The 22,586-nt window shown below is 37.9% G+C and overlaps 3 protein-coding genes across 3 annotated transcripts; 1 reads left to right on the plus strand and 2 right to left on the minus strand.

Moving 5' to 3' along the window:
* Nucleotides 1-4,017: 4,017 nt before the first annotated feature.
* LOC150052556 (olfactory receptor 5AN6-like) lies at nt 4,018-4,971 on the plus strand. The gene has a single exon (XM_090349151.1). The coding sequence runs from the start codon at nt 4,018-4,020 to the stop codon at nt 4,969-4,971; it is 954 nt and encodes a 317-aa protein (XP_090205277.1).
* A 5,699-nt stretch (nt 4,972-10,670) lies between these two features.
* Nucleotides 10,671-11,603, minus strand: LOC150052557 (olfactory receptor 5AN1-like). Its single transcript, XM_090348714.1, has one exon. The coding sequence runs from the start codon at nt 11,601-11,603 to the stop codon at nt 10,671-10,673; it is 933 nt and encodes a 310-aa protein (XP_090204840.1).
* A 9,236-nt stretch (nt 11,604-20,839) lies between these two features.
* Nucleotides 20,840-21,784, minus strand: LOC150052558 (olfactory receptor 5AN1-like). The gene has a single exon (XM_090349152.1). It carries the CDS (start codon nt 21,782-21,784, stop codon nt 20,840-20,842), a length of 945 nt encoding a protein of 314 aa, XP_090205278.1.
* Nucleotides 21,785-22,586: the final 802 nt, after the last annotated feature.

Raw genomic sequence — 22,586 nt, forward strand, 5'->3', positions numbered from 1 at the left:
CTTAACATCTTGGGAAATAAATGGTCATCTACGGATAGAAGGTCTTTAAGACCCCAAGGAGATAAGACCAGAATAGGACATCAGATCTACTTATAGCTAAAACATTAAGTTTCAAGAACAAGTAAAGAATATTTAAAAGCTATAAAGACAAAATATCAAATTCAACAACACACAAAAATAAATCATATATCCTGATCTGGTTATTTTTATTTTATATGCTTCAGCATATACAAATCAATTATCATAGTACAGTATACAATAGAATGGAGAAGGAAAAAAATCACATGCTTATCTCAACAGGCAAAAAATTCAACATCCCTACATGATACAAACTGCAAAGAAACCAGAAATATAAGGAATATACCTCAACATAGCAAAACCTATGTGTGACAAGAATATTCACTTTCCCTACTTCTGTTCAAAATAGTATTCTTAGAATAGGCAAGAGAAATAAGTCGAAGGAATATAAGCTGGGTATTGATGGCTCACACCTGTAATCTTAGGGACTCGGGAGACTGAGATGCAGAGGATTACAGGTTGAGGCTAGTCAGGGAAGAAGAGGTTGTAAGAGTCTATTATCAAACTAATTGGGAAATATTAGGACTGGAGGCATGACTCAAGTTGTTAAACAATCAAACCAAGTGAGATCATGGCCCTGAGTTCAAATTCCATGTAGTACTGCCAGAAAAGGGGGCATAAATAGGAAAGAAAGGGATCACATTATCTCTATTTGGAGGCAATATGACTTATATTTAAAAGATCCTAAAGGCTCAGCAACAAACTAACATCAACATAACATATAATTATGCATCAGCATAACATATAACCCAACAAATATTAGTAGTATTTTATGGATAAATAATACACTGTAGAAGAAACAAGGTAAACAAACGAATCCACAATAGTCTCAAAAATTAAATACTAAGAACAAATCTAATCAAGAAGGAGGAAGATCTGTACACTGAAAACCAAAAATAAAAATACTGAAAAAGGAAAGGCAAAGACATTAGAAGATAGAAATATCACCCTCATTACTTTCATATGAATGGATCAGGAGATATATGATAAAAATAGGTATAGCCCAATAACAGTCATGCAGATCAAATAGATGATGATTCAGAAATAATCTTAACAGCTATAGTGATCTGAATTTCACAAAAAGTACAAATATAGCTAATCCATACATTAATAAATGTTGAATGTTGCTTAGGATGAGGGTAGACAGAAATGAGCACATGATGAGGAATAAATAGTATAGAGGTACATTACATGTCTGAAAATTGATAGCTGCAGCTTTCCAAAGTGATAAGAAGGAGCCAGAGGAGCAACTGGGTAAAGAGTGAGTATTATCACTGGGGAAAATTTGATTTAAGAATGTTCCATGCACGTTGTAAATTTCATAATGGAACTCTGATGCACAATTGATTTATGCTAATGGGAGTAGATTAAAATTTAAAAGATGAATTAAGATATAACCAATGGTCTATTATAATATCCCCTTAAATGGAAATAACAGTTACAATATACTCAAGTCCATGACATATAAATTGGTATTCAAAGACACCATATCAACTGTTGTCCACATAAATCCATTTTTGATTTTCACTTCTATCCTTTTCTAGTAGTAAAAGGTCTCACTGCCCAAATCCACCTGCTTGGATCCCCCATTATCATATTTCTTAAATCTTCTACTTACCAATGCAGTCCCTAACTAGAGTCAAAACGGAGAAGCTGTTCTTCCTGTACAGCTACAAACAGATCACCAGGGGGGAGTTGGGAATGTGGTGTAGTGCTTGCCTGGCTTCCATGAAGCTCTGGGTTCGATTCCTCCATACCACATAAACAGAAAAAGCCCTTGTTTTCTGCCCTTCTTTTATTTATTTTCTCCTGTCCTTATTATGTGTAGTTTCACCTGTCCTCACTATGTCTCATTTTAAATTAAGCAAGTACAGCATGATAGAGAAGGGACCTATTTATATTTCTTCTTTTCTACTTCAAATCTTGGTGATTGTGTGTGTGTGTATGTGTGTGTGCCAAACCTGGGCATGAACAACTCAGGGTCTGAGTGTGGCCTTTATGCTTTTTTTATTTGGCCACAGTTTCACTTTCAGCTTTTTTGGGTAGTTAACTGGATAGAGTCTCTTTCCTGCCCTGGCTAGCTTTGAACCATGATCCTCAGATCTTGGACTCCTGAGTAGCTAGAGAATTACTGATGTGAGGAACTGATGTCTGGACATTTGTGATGTCTTTTTAAAAAAAGGATTAAAATGTGGAGATCCAAACAAAAATGGTTCCGAGTGTGAAAGTATAAAGTTGATAATATTTGCTATAGAGAGTTATTTTGAATCCCTAGTTTCTTAGTATGTTTTCTCCAGGTAGAAGTTTAAGATAATTGTTCCAATGTAAAAATGACAGCTTCTTTTTATAGACAATAAGGCTAGAAGTGACCTTAGTATAATCCTGTAACTATCCTGGGATGTAAGAGGCATCTTTCCTATCACAATGTCTCAAAAGATTAACATCCACGAGGGAGAGTTTAAGTCAGGAACCAATTTCTGGAGCTGAGCTCTCCCAATTACCCAGGAAAGAGGCTGTTTACAGCTTGCCTTGTTTTAATGTCTCCTTCTTTGTCGTGGTTTGTACACATAGGTAAAGAGAGTACATAAGAATGTAAGGCCCTTTCCATCAATAACCAGATCATGTCTGAAGGGGGCCAAGCCAAACATTATTAAAGATAGCTCAGGTGTTCAAGAACACCTGGAAATAAATGAGTTGCTCCCAGAATCTGGACACAGAAATATCTGTTGTTCATTTCTGAACACCTGCTACACTGGAAAGTAAAAGGCGCTTGATCATTGGAGAGGGATCTACCTCAGAAATTTTAGGTGAGTTCCTTAATAATTCTGCGACAGGGTAGGCCAAAGTCCTTTTGATAAATTTCTATTAGTTTTTGTATTATCATCCTTGAAATCATAAAGTTCCTTAGGGAAACTTTTTGTCTTTGGTGCTGGATTTAGGGCTTGAACTCAGAGCCTGGTTTCTACCTTTGGGCTTCTTTTGCTCAAGGTAGTGCTCTACCTCTTAAGCCATAGTTCCACTACCAGCTTTTTATTTGAGGCAAACTTTACCCCATGGTAAGTTTTATCTGAAAAACAAGAGAGGAAAGATTAGGCCTTCCTTCTGGATGAGAGGGTACTAAAACCAAGACAATCTGAAATGGTAAAATCTAGTGCACAAGGAAAGCCTGTGACAATTAAAATATGTCTCTAAGATCAGCCACAAAGTCACAGTTTTAGCACAGTTCTCAAAAGAGTTGGGTGATTTTTCTCTCTGAGGCATCTTTAGGCACACACTCATTTTTCAACAGTCACCATTTTTTTGTTGTTGTTGTTGTTGTTGTTGTTTTTGTTTTGGTTGGCTATAGGGCTTGAACTCTGGGCCTGGGAGCTGTCCTTGAGCTCTCCAGCTCAAGGCTCCCACCCTACCACGCTGAGCCACAGCCCCAACGGTCACTATTTAACATCTGTGATTTCCCTGTTCCTTGGTAGCTTCTGTAAATCACTGGAATCCCTGATCATATTCTTGCTCAAAGAGAGCACATTGCTGTCCTGTTCTCTTCCTTTGAGAGCAGGCAGCCATGTTGCTTTTTTTTTTATTCCTGAAAGAGCTTCTACATCAAGTGATACAATCATCTCATTATCGACGCCATATTTAATTATGTCATCATTATCCTGTCCGTCTGTATAGCAAGGTCTCTGAAATCCTTGAAAATAAGATACAAGTCCTTAACTTGAAAATAGTATAAAAGTCCTTAACTTCCTGCCTCCTTCAAGCTGGTGAATTTTATCTCTTATGCCCCCAATGGAAGAAGAAGAATATTTATCCAGGAGAAATGTTTAATTAGAGCTGATGAGTGGATAGCACAAAATGAATTCAACGCTGTTCCCTGTGTGACTGAAAAATAGGAGGGTTTTTATATTTATGTTACCATTTGGTTCCTAATCTCTTGCTAGGAAGATGACACCAGGAGAGGTAAACCACACCTCTGTGACAGTGTTCGTCCTCTGGGGACTCTCGGATAATAAGCAACTGCAGCTTCTCCTCTTTCCAGTCTTCCTGTGGATTTACCTTGTGACGGTGGCCTGGAACCTGGGTCTCATCATCCTTATCAGGATGGACTCACACTTACAGACACCTATGTACTATTTTCTCAGCTTCCTATCCTTCATTGACATCTGTTATTCTTCCTCCACCAGCCCAAGGATGCTTTCTGACCTCCTAAGTAACGACAAAACCATTTCCTTCATTGCCTGTGCCAGCCAGTATTTTGTTCTGGCCTGGATGGGTATGTCTGAGTGCTGCCTCTTGGCCGCTATGGCCTATGACAGATACGTTGCCATTGGTAGCCCTTTGCAGTACTTGGCCATTATGGCTCCCAGTCTCTGTCAGAAGATGGTGGCCGGGGTCTATGGGTGTGGTTTGCTTAGTAGCTTAGTTCAAACAATTCCTTGTTTTTATCTCTACTTCTGCGGACCAAATGTCATCCAACATTTCTTCTGTGACATGCCTCAGATTATTGCCTTGTCTTGCTCTGATCCCTCCATCAGCCAGCTGATTCTTTTCCTGGGAGCTGTTTTTGTTGGCTTTGGTTCCTTTGTGGTTATCCTCTTGTCCTACGGCTTCATTGCGGCCTCCATCTTGAAAATCTCCTCACTGAAAGGTTGTGCCAAGGCCTTCAAAACCTGTGCCTCTCACCTGGCCACGGTGGCACTCTTCTACGGCACAGTCCTGTCTGTGTACATGCACCACAGCTCTAGACACTCCACGAAGCGGGACAAGGTGCTGTCTGTGATCTACGCCGTCCTCATCCCCATGTTAAACCCCCTGATCTACAGTCTGAGGAATACAGAGATCAAAGAAGCCCTGAAGAGGGTGATGAAGAAGGCCACAAGTTTACCTCGGAAGGGGTAACCCCGGCCAGATGTTATCATCTGGAAGAAGGCTGAAGAAGAGTCAACAGGAGACTATTTGTGGTCCAGTGAAAGCCTGGATTCTTTAATTCTCTCTCTCTTTTTTTGCTAGTCCTGGAGCTTAAACTCAGGTCCTGAGCACTGTCCTTGGGCTTTCTCAAGGCTAGAGCTCTACCACTTGAGCCACAGCACCACTTCCAGCTTTTTCTCTGTATGTGGTACTGAGGAATCAAACCCGGGTCTTCATGCATGCTAGGCAAGCACTCTACCACTAGGCCAAACTCCTGGCCTGGCTTCTTTCCTTGTTGATGTTGTTTTCTTTAGTTGCCCAGGAATGATGTGTGTGACTAGAACTTAAGTAGATGAAACCATGAATGCTTTTATGTTTTAAGGACAAAGTGATGCTGTGAGAGATTTTATATGTAGTGACAAAAGTAAGGCAGGATGCAACAAGAGCATCTGCACACTCATGTTCACTGCAGGATTATTCACACAGCCAGGTTACAGAACAGCCCACGTGCCCTTCTCTCTCCAAGTAGGTCAACTACAGATTTATGATGCACTTTGATTTATTCACCAGGAAGAAGAATAGTAGGTCATATGTGGGGAGAAAGATGGATCTGGAATAAGTCTTGTTGAGTGAAGTAAACCAGACTCAGAAAACCAAAGGACACGTGTCTTTCTCTCATATATGACTTGGAGACACAAGCCATAAGCATAGATAGAAATATAAATGTAATAGTATAACCTGTGCATTATAAATATATATTATATAAATGATGGAATCAATGAAAATATATGGCAAATGCACAAGTAGGACTACACGCTGTAAGCCCATTGAAAAAATAACAGTTTAACAAACTAAATATCAGGGAGTTGAAATTGTCTTGATTGTAAGGATAACGGGAGGGGCAGGATGGAAAGAGGAATGGTGAGGAAGGACAGTTATAAGGCTAAATGTACATACTTGGAGATGGAATGAGGAAAGTTGGTACTGCTGAGGAAAGGATAGTTGTGAGGGTGGAATTGATGGAGGGAGTGACTGTAGACAATATGCATTGTACACATACACGGACATGTTCCATTGTAACCCCCTGGCACAAGCATTTAAAGGTCACAACTAATATACATTAAACAAGCAAAAAAGAATCTTGAAACTATACTTATTTGTGTTGACTTCTGGATCTGGCACGTGGGGGTTGTGTGGCTTTGAGGACAGTAACTTCTCGGACAGTATTTTCATCTGTTAACGTGACGCTACAGGTAGTAACTAACTCATCTAACACCTCCATTAAAATGAACATTTTATTAGCATATACTAACCTACACAGTGCTTTCATGGTTGTACTAGCATACATTCAAGTGACGTGCTTTGATCAAATTTATCATCTCTCTTGGAAGTGGTGCTGTGGCTCAAGAGGTAGGGTGGTAGCCTTGAGCTGAAGAGCTCAGGAACAGCGTCCAGGCCCAGAGTTCAAGTCTCATGACCAACAACACCAAAAGGGCTGGGAGGGGGGAGGGGGGAGTTTGCTGTAGCGGTAGAGTGCTTATGTAGCATGCACAAAGACTAGGTTTGATTCCTCGGTACCACATATATAGAAAAAGCTGGAAGTGGTGCTGTGGTTCAAGTGGTAGAGCACTAAATTTGAGAAAGCCCAAGGTCAGTGCTCAGGCCCTGAGTTCAAGCCCCAGGATTGGCAAAAAAAATTACTATCTCTTTCTTGGATGATCAAGTTGAAAGAAGATAAACTTTCAGATTTTTTTTCCATGCATTACAAAAAGAATCTGCTACTCCTCACTGTATTCCTGGAATGCCAGATAGCAAAGAATATACTTAAACATGGATGTTGGTTTCAACAGTAATAAAATAGTGATGAAATTTAGTGCAGCCAATGGCTCTCTACATTTAGGCTAGTTTCACTGAGCTGACACATAACAGTGAGGTTTGGGTTTACAATTTCAAATTATTATTATTATTATTATTATTATTATTTTTATTATCTAACTCATAGATATTAACTCCAGCTAACTCAGGACAGTGAAATCTGAAGACTACAGTTCAGATAAATCTGAGAGTCTCTTATCTCCTGTTGACCACCAGAAAAGACAAGGAAAAAAGAAAGCTGGAGATTCTATGGCTCAAGTGATGGAGACTAGCCTTGTGTAAAAAAGTTAAGAGAAAGTATCCAGGCCCCAAGTTCAAGCATCCTAATACTGGTATATACATCAAAGAGTAAAGAGAAAGATTTTCAAATTCATAAAAGCACCATGGAAATGAAACAAAAATGAGATATTTTTTGGCTTCACACCCAAAAGCCAGGGAAAATAATCATTTGCTAATGCACATAAATATAGTTAGTGGTTGAGTGAGGTAAATATGTGCGTATGGTCCGCATTGTTTAGTGAAGACTTGCCTCTAGCCTATCACCATCAGGAGTCGACACTCCCCGCTCCAGGGCTTTGTAGCAACAGAAACAGGCAATTCATCAGAATGGGGCAACAGCACAATGAAAGATGGAAATGGGTGTAGTGATTTGTTATAATAGTCCTGTGTCTTGGAATAGAAAGTATTTGCTATAGGAAATAATTTTTATCAAGAGCACCTTGACAATTCACTGCCAGCTCTCCTATTCCTCAGTTTTACAGTGACAAGAGATGATTGGAAAGATAATTTATAACATTTATTGAGCTCCTATTCATTTAAGCCCTTTGAGTAATTGAGTTTCTGAAATGCTCTGGAAAGGTTGTAAATATATTTGTTTCTATTTATATATGTGTCAAATGAAGCACAGGGTAAGCAACTGTAGAAAATGCTATTTCTTTTAACTTTTGTCTCTTCCCTCTTTCTCTATTCCTCCCTATCACCTACCTACACACCACTATTAAAGACATGTGCATCAATATTCTTATTATTTTATTGTTACAAACTAAGAATACGTAGAAAATTGAGAAAATACAGATAAATATGAAGAAGAAAATAAATCACCTATTATATTTCGTGTTTGACATTGAAAATAGGATGCTGTGGTGAATGTGTATGTAAGCAATAGAGGATGAGAGAGAGAATAAGTTGAATGAGTTGGGAGATATTACAGAAAGCAAAGAAAAATTTCCTCCAGAAGTTACAGCCATTTCATATTTTCAGTGACTTATTTGTAAGATGCTTTACATTTCAAAGTCATTGCTACATTGTCCTTTAAAAAATGACTTCTTACCTTCTATTAATTACAACAAAAAAGAAGAAAAAAATGACTTGTTACTATTTTTACTAGTTTATAATCATGTTTTGATTTGTTTTGTATAGCTGGAGTTTTGTTTTGTCAGAACCAAAGTTTAAATTATTTTATAATATTTTTATCTCATACTCTGTTTAGGTGTTTGTTAAGCTTCAGAATATCTTTGTAATTCCAGTGCTACATATATGTATGCACATATTCTCTGATAATTCTTTTATGCAAAGTAAGGTCACCTAAGATCATTTATTGAAGTGTCTATCCTTTCCCTATTAATTTGAAATACTACTTTTATCATATGCAATTTTTATTGCCAATATTAAATTTATTTCTGAAATGTTTACTGTTCATTTGACATATGTCTGTTATTACAAAGCAATCAATTACCAATATTTATGATATTTACTAATACCTAAAAGTTTAAATGTTTTCTAATTATTCATGCTAAAAAGTAATAAAGTATAATTCCTTAAGATGGCAGAATCATAGTTCAACAAATGAAGACCAGGAGATGGATACTTGAAAATGTTAGGGAGGGTAAAGGGGCGGAGGCAAACAAATGAAAAGAAACAGGAGAATGCCAGGAGAATATTCCCTGAAAATCGTACAATAGTTAAGAAAACTGCAGGAAGAGGTGGGTTGGGAAGGATGGGTAAAATTATTGAAGAGGTGACATTGATCAACTCCAAACTAATTCCAAACTGGTTTTATTTTTTTGGGGGGGGCAATGGTACCTCTTTTTTATGTGCCAGTCCTGGGGCTGGAACTCAGGGCCTTGGCCCTGTTTCTGGGCTTCTTTTGCTCAAGGCTTGGACTCTACCACTTGAGCTACAGCACCACTTCTGACTTTTTCTGTGTATGTGGTACTGAGAAATCGAACCTAGGGCTTCATGCATGCTAGGCATGCACTCTAGCACTAAGCCACATTCCCAGCACTGGTCCCTCCTTTGTAGAAAGATAATAAAAATATTATAAAAAGAGTCTTGTGAAATTTTGGCTACTGTCACACATTCACTCTGATGTTAAGTTAAGGGATCTTTTAGCTCATGGAGGCAATGACCTCTCCTATCTACCGGGCGGGCGTTAACAAAAGGGACAGGAGTTGGAGGGGAGAGAAATCTTGTAGAACTGGTAGTATCTCTACACATGGGCACAGATCTCATTTGTGTTTACTTCTCTAAAAATCAACAGTAATAACCAATGCGTAGCCAACAATTACAATGTTCCAGATCACATGCTGAACATTTGTGTAACCATTTCCATACAGTTCAAGAACTCACTGTTCTCAACTTGTCATACATGCATCAAACCTGGTGCATGGAAGGCTCTGGAACAAATAAAGAGAGGAGTAAACCTCAAAGTCTGACATCCTAACCCTATTACTATGCAAAATACCTTAATAATGAAGCAATCATTGTGGGCAAGACAGAATTGTACTCACCTTTAAAGAAAATTTTATTGTACAGGTGGTGAAGAAGGATGGTAATTACATATGAAAGGTAATGAGAACATTTCTTTTTAAACACTACAGCCCTTCCCTCAAGACTTCTGTAGTTCATTTCCAACATAGTGTCAAGTAAGTATCATTTTGCATGAGTTCATTCTTCGTCCTGTTGTTTCTGTGATTCCCTTTTCCTTAAACTTATATACAAGAAAATAGGGACAGAAAACTAAAACAGAGAAAAATACCTGTATACAGAGCATAATAAGAACCTCTTGTTTCCAATTCTTGGAGTCCATGTTGTTATGCTTCACTGTATATGGTCCCATACACTTCACAATTGGACTCTTCTGGACTCACCCTGTTTTGGAGTGATTTGTATGAAGGATTTCCTGATAAGACTAATCCTATCATTATAATGGACACTTCTGCTTTTGCCATGGCAAATACAATTATAAATCAAGATCTTATTATCCAAACCAGTTTGAAGATGTATTAATGACAATGCAGCAAGTAAAAATATTTAAAATTTATTTTGGAAAGATACTGCTTGTGTTTTCATGATTATGAAATGCAATTATACAACAGATTTTCAATTTGTCATCTCGATCACATAATAGAGCTAGATAACTAGATGATTTATAGAGGTGTATAGATTCACATATATGAAAATTATGTAGATATCAATATCTAGATGTAGTTATATGTAGACATCTATTCTAGATATAGATATCTATACATATATATATATTATATAGATGACCTATGTATTATAATTACAACATTTCTGGGGTATATTTTACAATGAGAGTCAACATTTTAAAGACCTTTCAGAATTCTTCAAGATCCCCTGAATTAATTTGTAATCTGAGCTACTAGGTAGATATTTCATAATAAATTAAGAAAGGCTGCTGTTATTCACACAAGTGCAATAAAAATTTTCTCCATCTCAAGGGGGCCATTGTTTTCTTCTTGCTATGGCCATATTGCTATGGGTTTAGATGATTCAATCAGAAATCACCGAATCTAATGGCACCATGCTCTCTTCTGCAACCTCTTGATGGCATCTTTCATCTCCGTGTTCCTCAGACTGTAAATCAAGGGGTTTAACATGGGAATCACCACGGTGTAAAATACCGACGCAAATCTGTCAAAGCTGGAGGAAGCACCAGAGCTGGAACTCAGGTAGACAAAGATACTGGAGGTGTAGAAGAGGGAAACAGCTGTCAGGTGGGAAGCACAGGTGTTGAAGGCCTTGGACCTGCCTTTGGCGGAAGTGATCCTCATGATGGTCACGACGATGTAGACATAGGATATGATGATAGCAAGGACATTTGCTATTCCATATATCATTATTAACACAGCAGTCAGTACTTGTACAAAGAAGGTGTCAGTGCAGGATAGCTCTAAGAGTTGGGGCATGTCACAGAAGAAGTGCCTGATGACATTAGGCCCACAGAAGTGGAGCTGAAGCAAAGCACACAATTGGGAAAAAGAGCCCGTGAGTCCAGCTGTATAAGTTGCCAGCACCATGTGAACACAGAGGGTGGGCGACATGAGAGATGAATAGAGCAGTGGTTTACAAATGGCAGCATACCGGTCATAAGCCATGGCTGTCATGAGACAAGATTCACTCAGGCCCAAGGTTGAAAAGAAAAAGTACTGAACAAAGCAACCCACAAAGCTGATGGTCTGATGTTGTAGGAAGAAGTTGGAGAGCATCCTGGGGACTGTGGAGGTGACATAGCAGAGGTCTATGAAGGACAGGTTACTGAGGAAGAAGTACATGGGTGTGTGCAGGTGGGGATCCATCCGTATTAGCACAATGAGGGACAGGTTCCAGGCGAGAGTTGAGATGTAGATGAGCAGGAATATCACGAAGAGCAGGGCTAGGATCCTGGGAAAATCTGAGAATCCCAGGAGGAGGAATTGGGGGATGTGTGTGAGATTTCCAGTCATTGCCTTGGTGAGCCTAGTGGGAGAAAGGAGACAAGAGAATGCATTGCTGGTTTAGGTAAAATTGTAGCATTAGCAATTTCCTCTTATTTTTTTTTCCTTCAGTGAGTACTGGAGAAATGTTTTATTTCGCTATTATGGTAACCTCCTCTTTTCTTCTCAGATTTCAACAAGAATCGGTTTCTAGTAATTGATGGAATGTTATGAGAAGTAAAATGGTCCCAACATACATAAATAAATGTCTCACGTCCTCAACTACTTTGAAATTCTACCACCCAGCAGTTAGAATGACCATCATCAAAAAGATAAATAATAATGAACCCTGGCAAATTGAAAGAATAAAAGAATTTCTAAAGGATCTACCATATTATCTATTCAGGCCACTTTGGGAATATACCCCAAAGAATTAAAGCTCACTGTTGAGTTATATGTCTACCCATTTTATTTGGAAATAATTAAAATAGTAACACTAGGCAACAACCATCTTGTCCACAGTCAGATGCATAGATATAAAAATCTTATGCACATACATAATGCAGTGGGATATATTTTCTCTAATTTGTGGAAACTAGGAAAATTAATAATAAATAAAAATGATCAAGTATATAAAAGCAAAATGTGGACAACTGGGAAGGTAGAAGGAGAAGAGCTGGAGCAAATGGGTATGAAAGAGCAATAGAGTGGACAAATATGATCAACATACATTTTGTACACATGTATGCTTCCTCTTGGTTACAGAATACAAGTAAAACGAAGCCAATGAATTCCCAAGGAAAGTTTATTGGGAAGGCAAGGTAATTAACCCAGTGATTCATAGCACCAGATGGGAGCACGATGGTCTATATTTTCTGGCTTTGTTGCTATTCTAACTCCTACCAACTGGCTATGTTGGAAGAATTATAAGCAAAAATTAATTCAAACGCTGAGCATACAAGCAAATACTTTGTAATTGTTCCCTACAAGTTGGCTGATTACAAACCACAAATGAAAACTCTTTCTCTCTTTCTCTTTCTTTCTTTCTCTTTTCTCTCTCTCCTTCCCTTTTTCTCAATTTTCCTCCTCTCTTCCCCTCTACTTTTTTTTTAAACCGCCCCTCTTGCCACCCTCTGTCAATCCCTTTTTCTATTTCTTTCATTGTACATAAAATTCTAAAGACATCATCAGCCTGGAAGACGGTGAAATATCATTGCCTCGAGGCCAGGACACCTTCCAACTCAGTAACATCGCAGATCAAATCACTGGTGACCAGTAGAAGTGACACAAGCCATTTTGGGTTTACTTTGTTTGCCTTTGGTACACGGCCATTGGCAGCTAGCATTTAAGAATGATTCACCTTGATGTGAAAAAAGAGTAAAAATATATACATCTATTCCAAAATGCCCCAGAGATGCCATTTTCTTTCTTGACTCATTTCTCCTTCCCACTCTATTTCTTTCTTCTGTTTCTTCTCTTCCTCTTCCCCCTTATTCTTTCTCTCTGACTCCTCTCTCTTTCCCACAGACATACAAATAGAATCATCACATCTAACATCTATTGGGTATGTTCTGTGCAAAACTGTCCTTCAGTGAGATGAAAGAATCCATAACAGCCTTTAAAAAAAAGACAATTAGAAATAATGAGCTTTGAGGTAATGAAAGCATTAGCAACACTACTAATTCTTTATGATTGCAATTTTAATAATTCCTCAAAAGATGTTTCAAATTCAATGCAAGTATTGGTACGAGTTTAATATGTCATAGTGTTAGTTAGTTGTATCACAGATACATCTATGTATCTGTCCATATCTATAGAGAAATGTGTGTTTATACAATTTGAGGATGCTTCTGCATACAATTACACAAATTTATGATTAGACAGTTTTTAAACCTACTTATCACAGAATAATTTACTTGTAAATACAGAGTAAACTTGTAATTATAAGCTTAGAAATCACAAGAACTAAAATTTCAATACACTTTAATTGTGAATTTAGAAAATAGTCACACAATATAAAAATGAAAATGTATGAATGCCTCTAAGATATTAAGGACCTTATGATTGTTCTAACATTTTCTATTTTCTGGAGGAAATTGTTGTTTATGTGATCTGATTTATGTGTATTCTCCTGTGTAAATTCCTTATTCTCCATCTCTTACAGGCACATTTCTTGCACTGCAAGAACCACTTACAATGCCAAGTCTAAAAGTAATGGGTGCTTTAAGTTTCTTTTTTTGTCTTTATACTCAACTACACTCCCTCTTTTCCAATAGCATTTACATTTAAAATAGGTGGTTATTAAGGTGTATGAATCCTTGACAGCTTGTAGTGTGGAAAGGTAGGGGAAGGGAGAAAAAGGGAGAGAGAAAGGGAGAAGGAGAGGAAAAGGGGAGGAGGGAAAGAGAAAGAGGAAGAGAGAGTGAAACACTCAGAGATATTAGCATGGAGGAAGAGGCAGGAGGAGAGAAATTAAAATAGACAACCTGTCTCCGTGGCCTCATGTATAAATAGACATGTCATGACAACAATTAGGTGAAACAAAAATACAAAATGGTAAGAGCTCAATAGATGGCATAATGTATCATTCACTTGACCACTTACCTCTGTAGAAGAGAAAATGTGAGAAATGATGCTAAAGTGCCAGTCAGCTCCTTGAGTGTTGGGAGAGAAGAGAACTGTGAGATCAGGAGAAGGAGGAAGGAGAGGGGATGAATATGCATATGTATACAAATGTACCATATGCTACTCTACTCCCTTGTACAACTACTTAAAGGTAGTAAAAATACAGTTCGAAAAAGATTCACCTCAATGCATGTCAGAGAATTTGAGCAAGGAGGAAAAAAAAAAACTAAGAACCATCGGAACAGGATATGATATGAAAGGATATGAAGGATGAGACACTAACTTTCATAATTCCTGTTCTCTATACAGCCTATTATAAAAATCACTCAGATCTTGAGATGGCACACGTTCTATTATTGTAAGTTTTCTTTCTGACCTTTGCACAGATCCTGTAAGAAGACAGAGTCTGTGTTAAAGACAGAAAATGCCTGTCTTTTCTAGAGGAAATATCTAAGTACATCCACGCTTGCGTTTTGTGCTGTCGGCTACAAACATGGCTGTCCCCTTACATCAGGAGAGCTGGCCATGTTAGTGGTACTCTTAAATAGCCTTCAGGAGGCAGAGGTGAAAGAAAAAAAAAAGCCAATTAGAGGGACTGAAATAAAAAAACCACACCCAAGCAGATTCTTAGTCTCTGGTGTTGAAGTTGTCATGGAGCTTTCCCCTGCTGATTTCATGCTTTGTTTTGCCATGTGGAACAGTTCTGTACGTCCCTAACTATGATCTCAGTAAAATCAGTACAGAAAGATGAAGATGGCCACTACATATTAGTAAAGGAGTCCATTCATAACCAGAATATTACAGTTACAAACATTTACTCCGCTAACACAGGATCACCCAAGTTCATCAAGCAAACTCTCTTAGTTACAGAACAAGATAGACCCAAACACAGGCACAGTGGGAGACTTTAATACGCCACTCTCACCGAAAGACAGATCAGCTCAGCAAAAGTTAAGCAAAGATACCTCTGAGTTAAATGACATCATAGCCCAGCTGGGCTTAACAGATATACACAGAGTCTCCCACCCAATGGCAAAACAGTATACATTTTTCTCAGCAGCACCTGGAACACACTCCAAAATAGATCATACAATAGTTCACACACAAAACTTGAGCAGATACAAGAGGACTGATATAATCCCCTGCATTCTATCCGATCAGTGGAATCAGACTAGTTCTAAACAACATTATAAATGGTAAAAAAAAATCATTTGGAAGCTGAACAACACACTTCTGAATAACTCCTGGGTTACAGAACAAATCAAAGAGGAAATTCAAAACTTTCTTGATTGTAATGATAAGCATGATACATCAAAAAGGAACTTAGGGGACACAGCAAAGGCGGTTCTAAGGGGCAAATTTACCTCACTAGGAGTCCATATTAAAAAGACAGAAGAAGAGCATGTGAATAACCTAAAGAAGAAAAGGACTGTAATTTCTTTACTGACCTTGAAAAGTTTGGGGCTGGTATAAGGGTATTGGAATGTATTCCTAAATTCTTAGTTTCCAAGTCAGACATATAAAGGGATCTTACCAAGATGGACCAATTAGTTTCAGAACATTAAATCACATATGTACATGTTACCCTGTTTACAAACTTTCATCATACACAATACATACATCCGCTCATATACACACATACAAACATGTCCATTTCTATGTTTCCTTAAGTACTTGATAGGAATGATCTGTAGTCCTATAAGGTAGACATTTTATAATTCTTATGGATAAATGAGGAAACCAAGGCATTAAGGGGAACACAAATTGCTACAACGGTCACAACTTATCTTGATTAGACTGTGGGTTTATAGAATAAAATTTGGGTTTGGACTTAGGGCTGTGCCTCCTCTTCATGTCCTTGCATAAATTAACCTCTGTAGCTATCAGAAGCATCATTTATTGGCATCTCTTTAGCTTCTTCATGTCACATTTTCCTGTCAGGTTTTGCAAACTAAAGATAATATATATGGAAGAGGTTGGTAAAATGCGCTCATTTCCCTGTATAGCAAAACAGTTCAGAGGGGACTCAGCAAAGCCACTCAAAGTTTATAGACTCAAAGTTTGAATAGCCTGGTGGCTCTCACATATGAAATTAGATGATAGACTAGACAACTTTTCAAATACCTTGAAGTAATCCATAGTCACGGAAAGGCATGCTCAAATCAACAGCTCTGTTCTCATGAAGCCTAGAGTGATATAAACTAATTCACAAGGAGCAGTCACTTAGCGCAAAGCAAAGTCAGCTTGGATGCTGACCTTTGGACATTAGGAAAGACCTATGACCTTAGGAATGACCTATGACCTTAGGAATGAATGCTCCTGATGACTTAGATTAAGACAAAGCAGAAAGGTCTTGGTGGGGTTGTAGTTTTCATTTCTCAAATCAGAGATAGTTATGAATTTAATTTTCCAAGGTCACCATTCTTGGTCTTCTTTAAGTCAAGGAATTTAAAAAAGATTTTCCATTATGGACTTTTCCATCCAGCAATTGTTTGTCACCATTGTGTGGAATTATATCGAATTCTCAATAGACTGCAAACTATCCGTGGTTCAAAAAGTTAAGAACTCTCTGACAAGGGAACATGACGTGAACTCATGGAACGGTAGTGTTAAAGGGAGAACAAAATGAGGGTTTGGGATAGTGAAGCAATGTTTTAGGAACTTATTTTCTCTTTTTCACATCAGAGACAATGAAGGGAAGGCAGAGAAGTAGGAGTTCAGACTGGATGGAAATGAAAAGAATTCTCACACAGGGACCAGCATCTTTTCTTCCATATGTAGCTGTTATGTTTTCTAACAACCAAGCAAGTGCTTATTCATCTAAACCCATTAGAAAGAAAATAGCTGGAGAAGTTTATTGCATTTCTTGCTCTGCCTTCCATATCAGGGGGGATCTATTGTTAATATTTCTTAACTGTTCTGCTTCATTTTCAAGGCTATTGCTTCCCATAAATCCATTCTTTATCAGATCATGTTAATTTTTAATAGTAATTTGCTTCCTCAAAGTTTTGTAGCTTTCATTATAGAAATAAGTTCTTCACTTCCTTGATTACAGTTATACCGAGAATTAAACAAATATTGTAAAGGTGATGTACAAAGGGTTACAGTTACGTGAGTCAGGTGATGAGTACATTTTTCTTTGAACAATGCCACCCCTCCCTCATTTTCTGACATTTTTTTCCTCCTGATCTCCTCCCCCACAAGTTGTGCAGTTAGTTTTCAATTCAGTGTCTAGTGAGTATCGCTGCTGAGTAGCTCACTCTTTGACTTGCCATATCCGTGTAGAATTTTTTTTCAGGCCATTGCGAATGGAGTTGTTTCCTTGAGTTCCTTCTCTAGCTGTTCATTGGCATAGGGAAAAGCTATGGACTTATTTTGTATTTATTTTATATTCAGCTACTTTGTCAAAGGTATTCATCCATTTTAGGAGATTTTACTGGAATCTTCAGGGTCTTTTAAAATATAGAATGATATTACCTTCAAATAAGGATAGCTTGACTTCATCTTTTCCTATTTGGATTACTTTTATGTCTTTCTCTTATTTTATTGCTCTGGTTATTATTTGCAATACTATAATGAATAAATCTGGCAACAGTGGTCATCCTTTTCCTTTTCTTGATTTTAGAGGAATTGGTTACAGTGTTTTTTTTTTCTCTTTGTGCATGCATGTGTATGCTCCTGCATGAATGCTTGTGTGTGTGTGTGTGTGTGTGTGTGTGTGTTTGTGTACTGGTCCTGGGGCTTGAACTCAGGGTCCGGGTACTGCCCTTGAGCTTCTGTGCTCAAGGCTACGGTTCTACCACTTGAACCACAGCTCCACTTGTGGCTAATTTTGGGGTGACTGGACAAAAGAGTTTTATGGACTTTTTTGATGTGAGCCATCAGCTCTTGGCTACAGTTTTTGTTTTGTTTTACCCTCAATTTACTATTGAATATTGTTCTGTCATAAATAGCCTTTATTATTCTAAGACACTTCTCCTACTAGCTTCTTCTGAGATTTTTATCATAATGGATGCTGGATGTTGTCAAAAGCATTTTGTGGTTCTTGTCTGTATTTCTGTGTTTGTCAAATTGCACATATATATATATATATATATATGTATACACATATATCTATCTTTTTTCGTTCAGTTTATTTATATATTTTGGAGATTCACTCAGGCTTGTATACCTGCCAATTTTAACTTCAGTCATTGTTTTTGCAATCATTCTTGGTTTGGAATTTTAAACACATTGCTATTCTCAGAGTTTATTATTGTGCTATTGTTCGCTTTTGGAACAATCACATTATCTTCTTCATGTTTCCTATTGTCTATGCTTTGGGGTTTACATATCTCAGGCCAGATAATTGATTGTCAGGTTTAAGCATCTGTATTTCCTTGATTGAAATTTCTTCCCTCCCTCCCTCCCTCCCTCCCTCCCTCCCTCCCTCTCTCTCTCTTCCTACTCTCTCTCTATTTCCCCCTCTTCCTCCCTCTTTTTTTTGAGGGTGGGCTAGTCCTGGAGCTGAGCTTCAGCTCAAGGCCTGGAGCTGTCCTTGCTCTTTTTGTTCCTAACGCTTGTACTCTATTGCTTAAGCCACAGCTTCACTTCCAGCCTTTTGCTAGTTGATTGGAGATAAGAGGCTCATGGACTTTTCTGCCGGGGCTAGCTTTGAATCTCAACCCTCAGATCTCAGCCTCCTGAGTAGTTAGGGTTAGAGTAGTGAGCCACCAGTGCTCAGCAGTATTCGCAATTTAGAATGGCAGGGTTGAGTTGCGGTTTCTCACTGCTAAACTGTGTTGTCTTAGTGGCCAAACATTTTTCTAGCCTCAGGACTTGAGGTCTAATTTTGTGCTCTTTTCAAAGATTAGACCTTGTGCTCTTATAAACTAGTTAGAGTTGGTCCTACTATGCAGATGGACTATTTAAGTGGTCTATGGGCAGGGGTTCTATGTACATCAAACATTAAAAGCTTCAAACATTAAAAACTTCTTTGTGCATTTGTGATTGCACAAGAAGCATTTTCATTGTGTTTACATATGGATTAAAACCACATTTTAGCTACCACAAATAAGAAAACCAAGCAACCTATGATTCTCTGGGTCTGGCTTACTTTTGCTTAATAGGATTTTTTTTCCAAGTCTTTTCATTTCCTCTTCAGTTCAAGGCTACCACCCTACTCCTTCAGCCACAGTGCCACTTCCCATTTTCTGCAGATTAATTGGAGATAAGAGTCTCGTGGACTTTTTAGTGCCCAGGATGGCTTTGAACAATTTTCCTCAGATCTCAGCCTCCTGAGTAGCTAGGATTACAGGCGTGAGCCACTGCACCAGGCTGAGTTTTGTAATCTGAAACTTTGCAGAGTTCATTTACTAAGTCTATGTTTGGTGCAATAATTAAGACTTTTAGTATGGAAGCTCACATGAGTGTACAGAGAATGTTTAACTTTGTTATGTATATGAATAGATATTTCCTTTCTGTTTTGAATAGAAATAGTGATGTTAGGGACCCTTCGCTATTTTTCTTAGTTTGAGGAAAAAGCATTTAAATTTTTATATTGTGCATGAATTTAGTTGCATGTACACATGAGTTCTCATGGCTTTGGAAGACAAAAACACATGTCCTTAAACTTATTGGGAAATATTAGTTTCCCACAATAAGATTATTTAGTAAATGTCTTTCAAAATTCATTTAAAACATATATTCATTCATATCATATGAGTAATACTAGTCAAATAGGTCATACACTGAGATGAAAATCCATTAAAGACTATTAGTGATTCAACATAATCAATACATTTATTGGAACTAACCATCTCTTAATTTGTAGGGAATCTTATTTTATTCCTTTCAAATACCCAAACTCAAGATAATGAAAGCCATCATGAAATTTCTTTGTATATCTCTAGCTATTAAAGTTAAATTATACTTATGAGAATAGCTATAAAATACTTAGTTATTGTTTTATTACTTCTTTCAGTAAGTTGTGATTAGATTAAAGTGAAGAATCAGTACTTAAGACTCTGAATATATGTTCAAATTGTTATGTGCCAAGAGTATTGGGCACTCAAATTAATATGATTCCAAAACGTGTTTGAAGCAGCAACAGAACAGCTGTGATTCAATTGTGGCAAGAACTCAAATCTAGGTCAAAAGAAAAGATACTTTATTAATTTAAAACTACATGTTATTCAAAACTAAATAGCTCAAATCAAAAAAGAAGACATAGTCATTAAAACAATAAGTTCTCTCTGTATGCCATTCCACCTACTCAGAATTAGCCATGGTCATCACAAGGTCTTGGGTGTGATGCATCAAAACATTTCAGAGGCAAGTTTTCTGAATCCGGGTAAACTCTTTTAAATTTTATAGTGATTGATGACTAAGATCAAGTAGTCTTCCGTTTCAGCTGTGAAAGGAAAGAACAAGTTTCTAAACTGCTGTTTTACAAATGCCCATTGCTATAACAATGAGAAATGAAGCTACGAAAAGAATTTTTCATGACACCAATATTATGATATCATCATGGTCGATATTATCATATAGTCTTTATCCTACTGAGCCTTTTCTTAAGTCAATAGGGATTTTGTAGTGTATTTGTCATGTGTGTATTATTGCGTGTTCAGATGATTATGATAGTAATCAATCTAGCAGAAATCTCACCATCGGTGGCTGAAGTAGCAAGTCTTCTTCTGCAACCTCCTCATGGCATCTTTCATCTCCTTGTTCCTCAGACTGTAAATCAAGGGATTCAACATGGGAATCACCACAGTGTAAAATACAGACCCAAATCTGTCAAAGCTGGAGGAAGCACCAGAGCTGGAACTCAGGTAGACAAAGATACTGGAGGTGTAGAAGAGGGAAACAGCTGTCAGGTGGGAAGCACAGGTGTTGAAGGCCTTGGACCTGCCTTTGGCGGAAGTGATCCTCATGATGGTCACAACGATGTAGACATAGGATATGATGATAACTGAGACATTTCCTATCCCAAACATCATTGTTAGTACAGCAGTCAGTACTTGTACAAAGAAGGTGTCAGTGCAGGATAGCTGTAAGAGTTGGGGCATGTCACAGAAGAAGTGCCTGATGACATTTGGCCCACAGAAGTGGAGCTGAAGCAAAGTATACAACTGGAATAAGGAAGCAGTGAGTCCAGCCATGTAGGATCCCAACACCATGTGAACACAGAGGGTGGGTGACATGAGAGATGAATAGAGCAGTGGTTTACAAATGGCAGCATACCGGTCATAAGCCATGGCTGTCATGAGACAAGATTCACTCAGGCCCAAGGTTGAAAAGAAGAAGTTCTGAACAATGCAGCCCACAAAGCTGATGGTCTGATGTTGTAGGAAGAAGTTGGAGAGCATCCTGGGGACTGTGGAGGTGACATAGCAGAGGTCTATGAAGGACAGGTTACTGAGGAAGAAGTACATGGGTGTGTGCAGGTGGGGATCCATCCGTATTAGAACAATGAGGGACAGGTTCCAGGCGAGAGTTGAGATGTAGATGAGCAGGAATATCACGAAGAGCAGGGCTAGGATCCTGGGAAAATCTGAGAATCCCAGGAGGAGGAATTGGGGGATGTGTGTGAGATTTCTAGTCATTGCCTTGGTGAGCCTAGTGGGAGAAAGGAGACAAGAGAATACATTACTTGTTCAGGTGAAATTGCATCAACAATGACTTAATATCTATGTTTTCTCCCAATGAGTCCTGGAGCAAGAGAAATCCTTCAATGTGGTTGTGTAGAAAGATGAAAGCCTTCCATTGTTTCATCCGGGCTTGTTTCAGGTGTTTAGGTAGTAATTTGTGAAATAATAATTTATAAAATCTCAAGAGAATTAAGATTGTGAACATGAGCATGAGAAAAGGCTTCTCATGAACAGTCATTCAAATAAAAAATAAAGTTAATCACCTTTAATTATTTTGTTGCTTTAGCATTTCTAGATAACTGTCAATCCTTTTCCATTTCAATATTCTGATGATATCAGCCAAAGATAGAGTCATTTAGTTTAGGGTGGTTTGTTTTTAAACAATAAAGACTCATGTGCTATGAGAATCTGTAACACTTAGGAGTACTGTTCTGATTAGAATAATTGTTGTGCTAAGCAAAACAACAACAACAACAACAACAACAACAACAACAAAACGCCATAAAGCTTAGGAAAAGACTTCTGACAACTTACCTATAACTGTTACTTAGTTGTCATGGAAATAAATGTGACATTTTCCCCCCCAAAATTTGGAAGTAGTATTCCATACTGGATTTTATAGTAGATCTCTAGTATTTATTTTCTTTAAGAATTTTATTGTATAGGAGATGTGCAGAGGGGTGAGAATTACATAAATAAGATAATGAGTGCATTTCTTTTTGAACAGTGTTACCCCTCCCTCCTTTACTCTCCCTTT

Source organism: Megascapheus bottae, chromosome 16 (genome assembly GCF_031878675.1).
Source record: "Megascapheus bottae isolate mThoBot1 chromosome 16, mThoBot2.hap1, whole genome shotgun sequence".
NCBI classification, from domain to species: domain Eukaryota; kingdom Metazoa; phylum Chordata; class Mammalia; order Rodentia; family Geomyidae; genus Megascapheus; species Megascapheus bottae.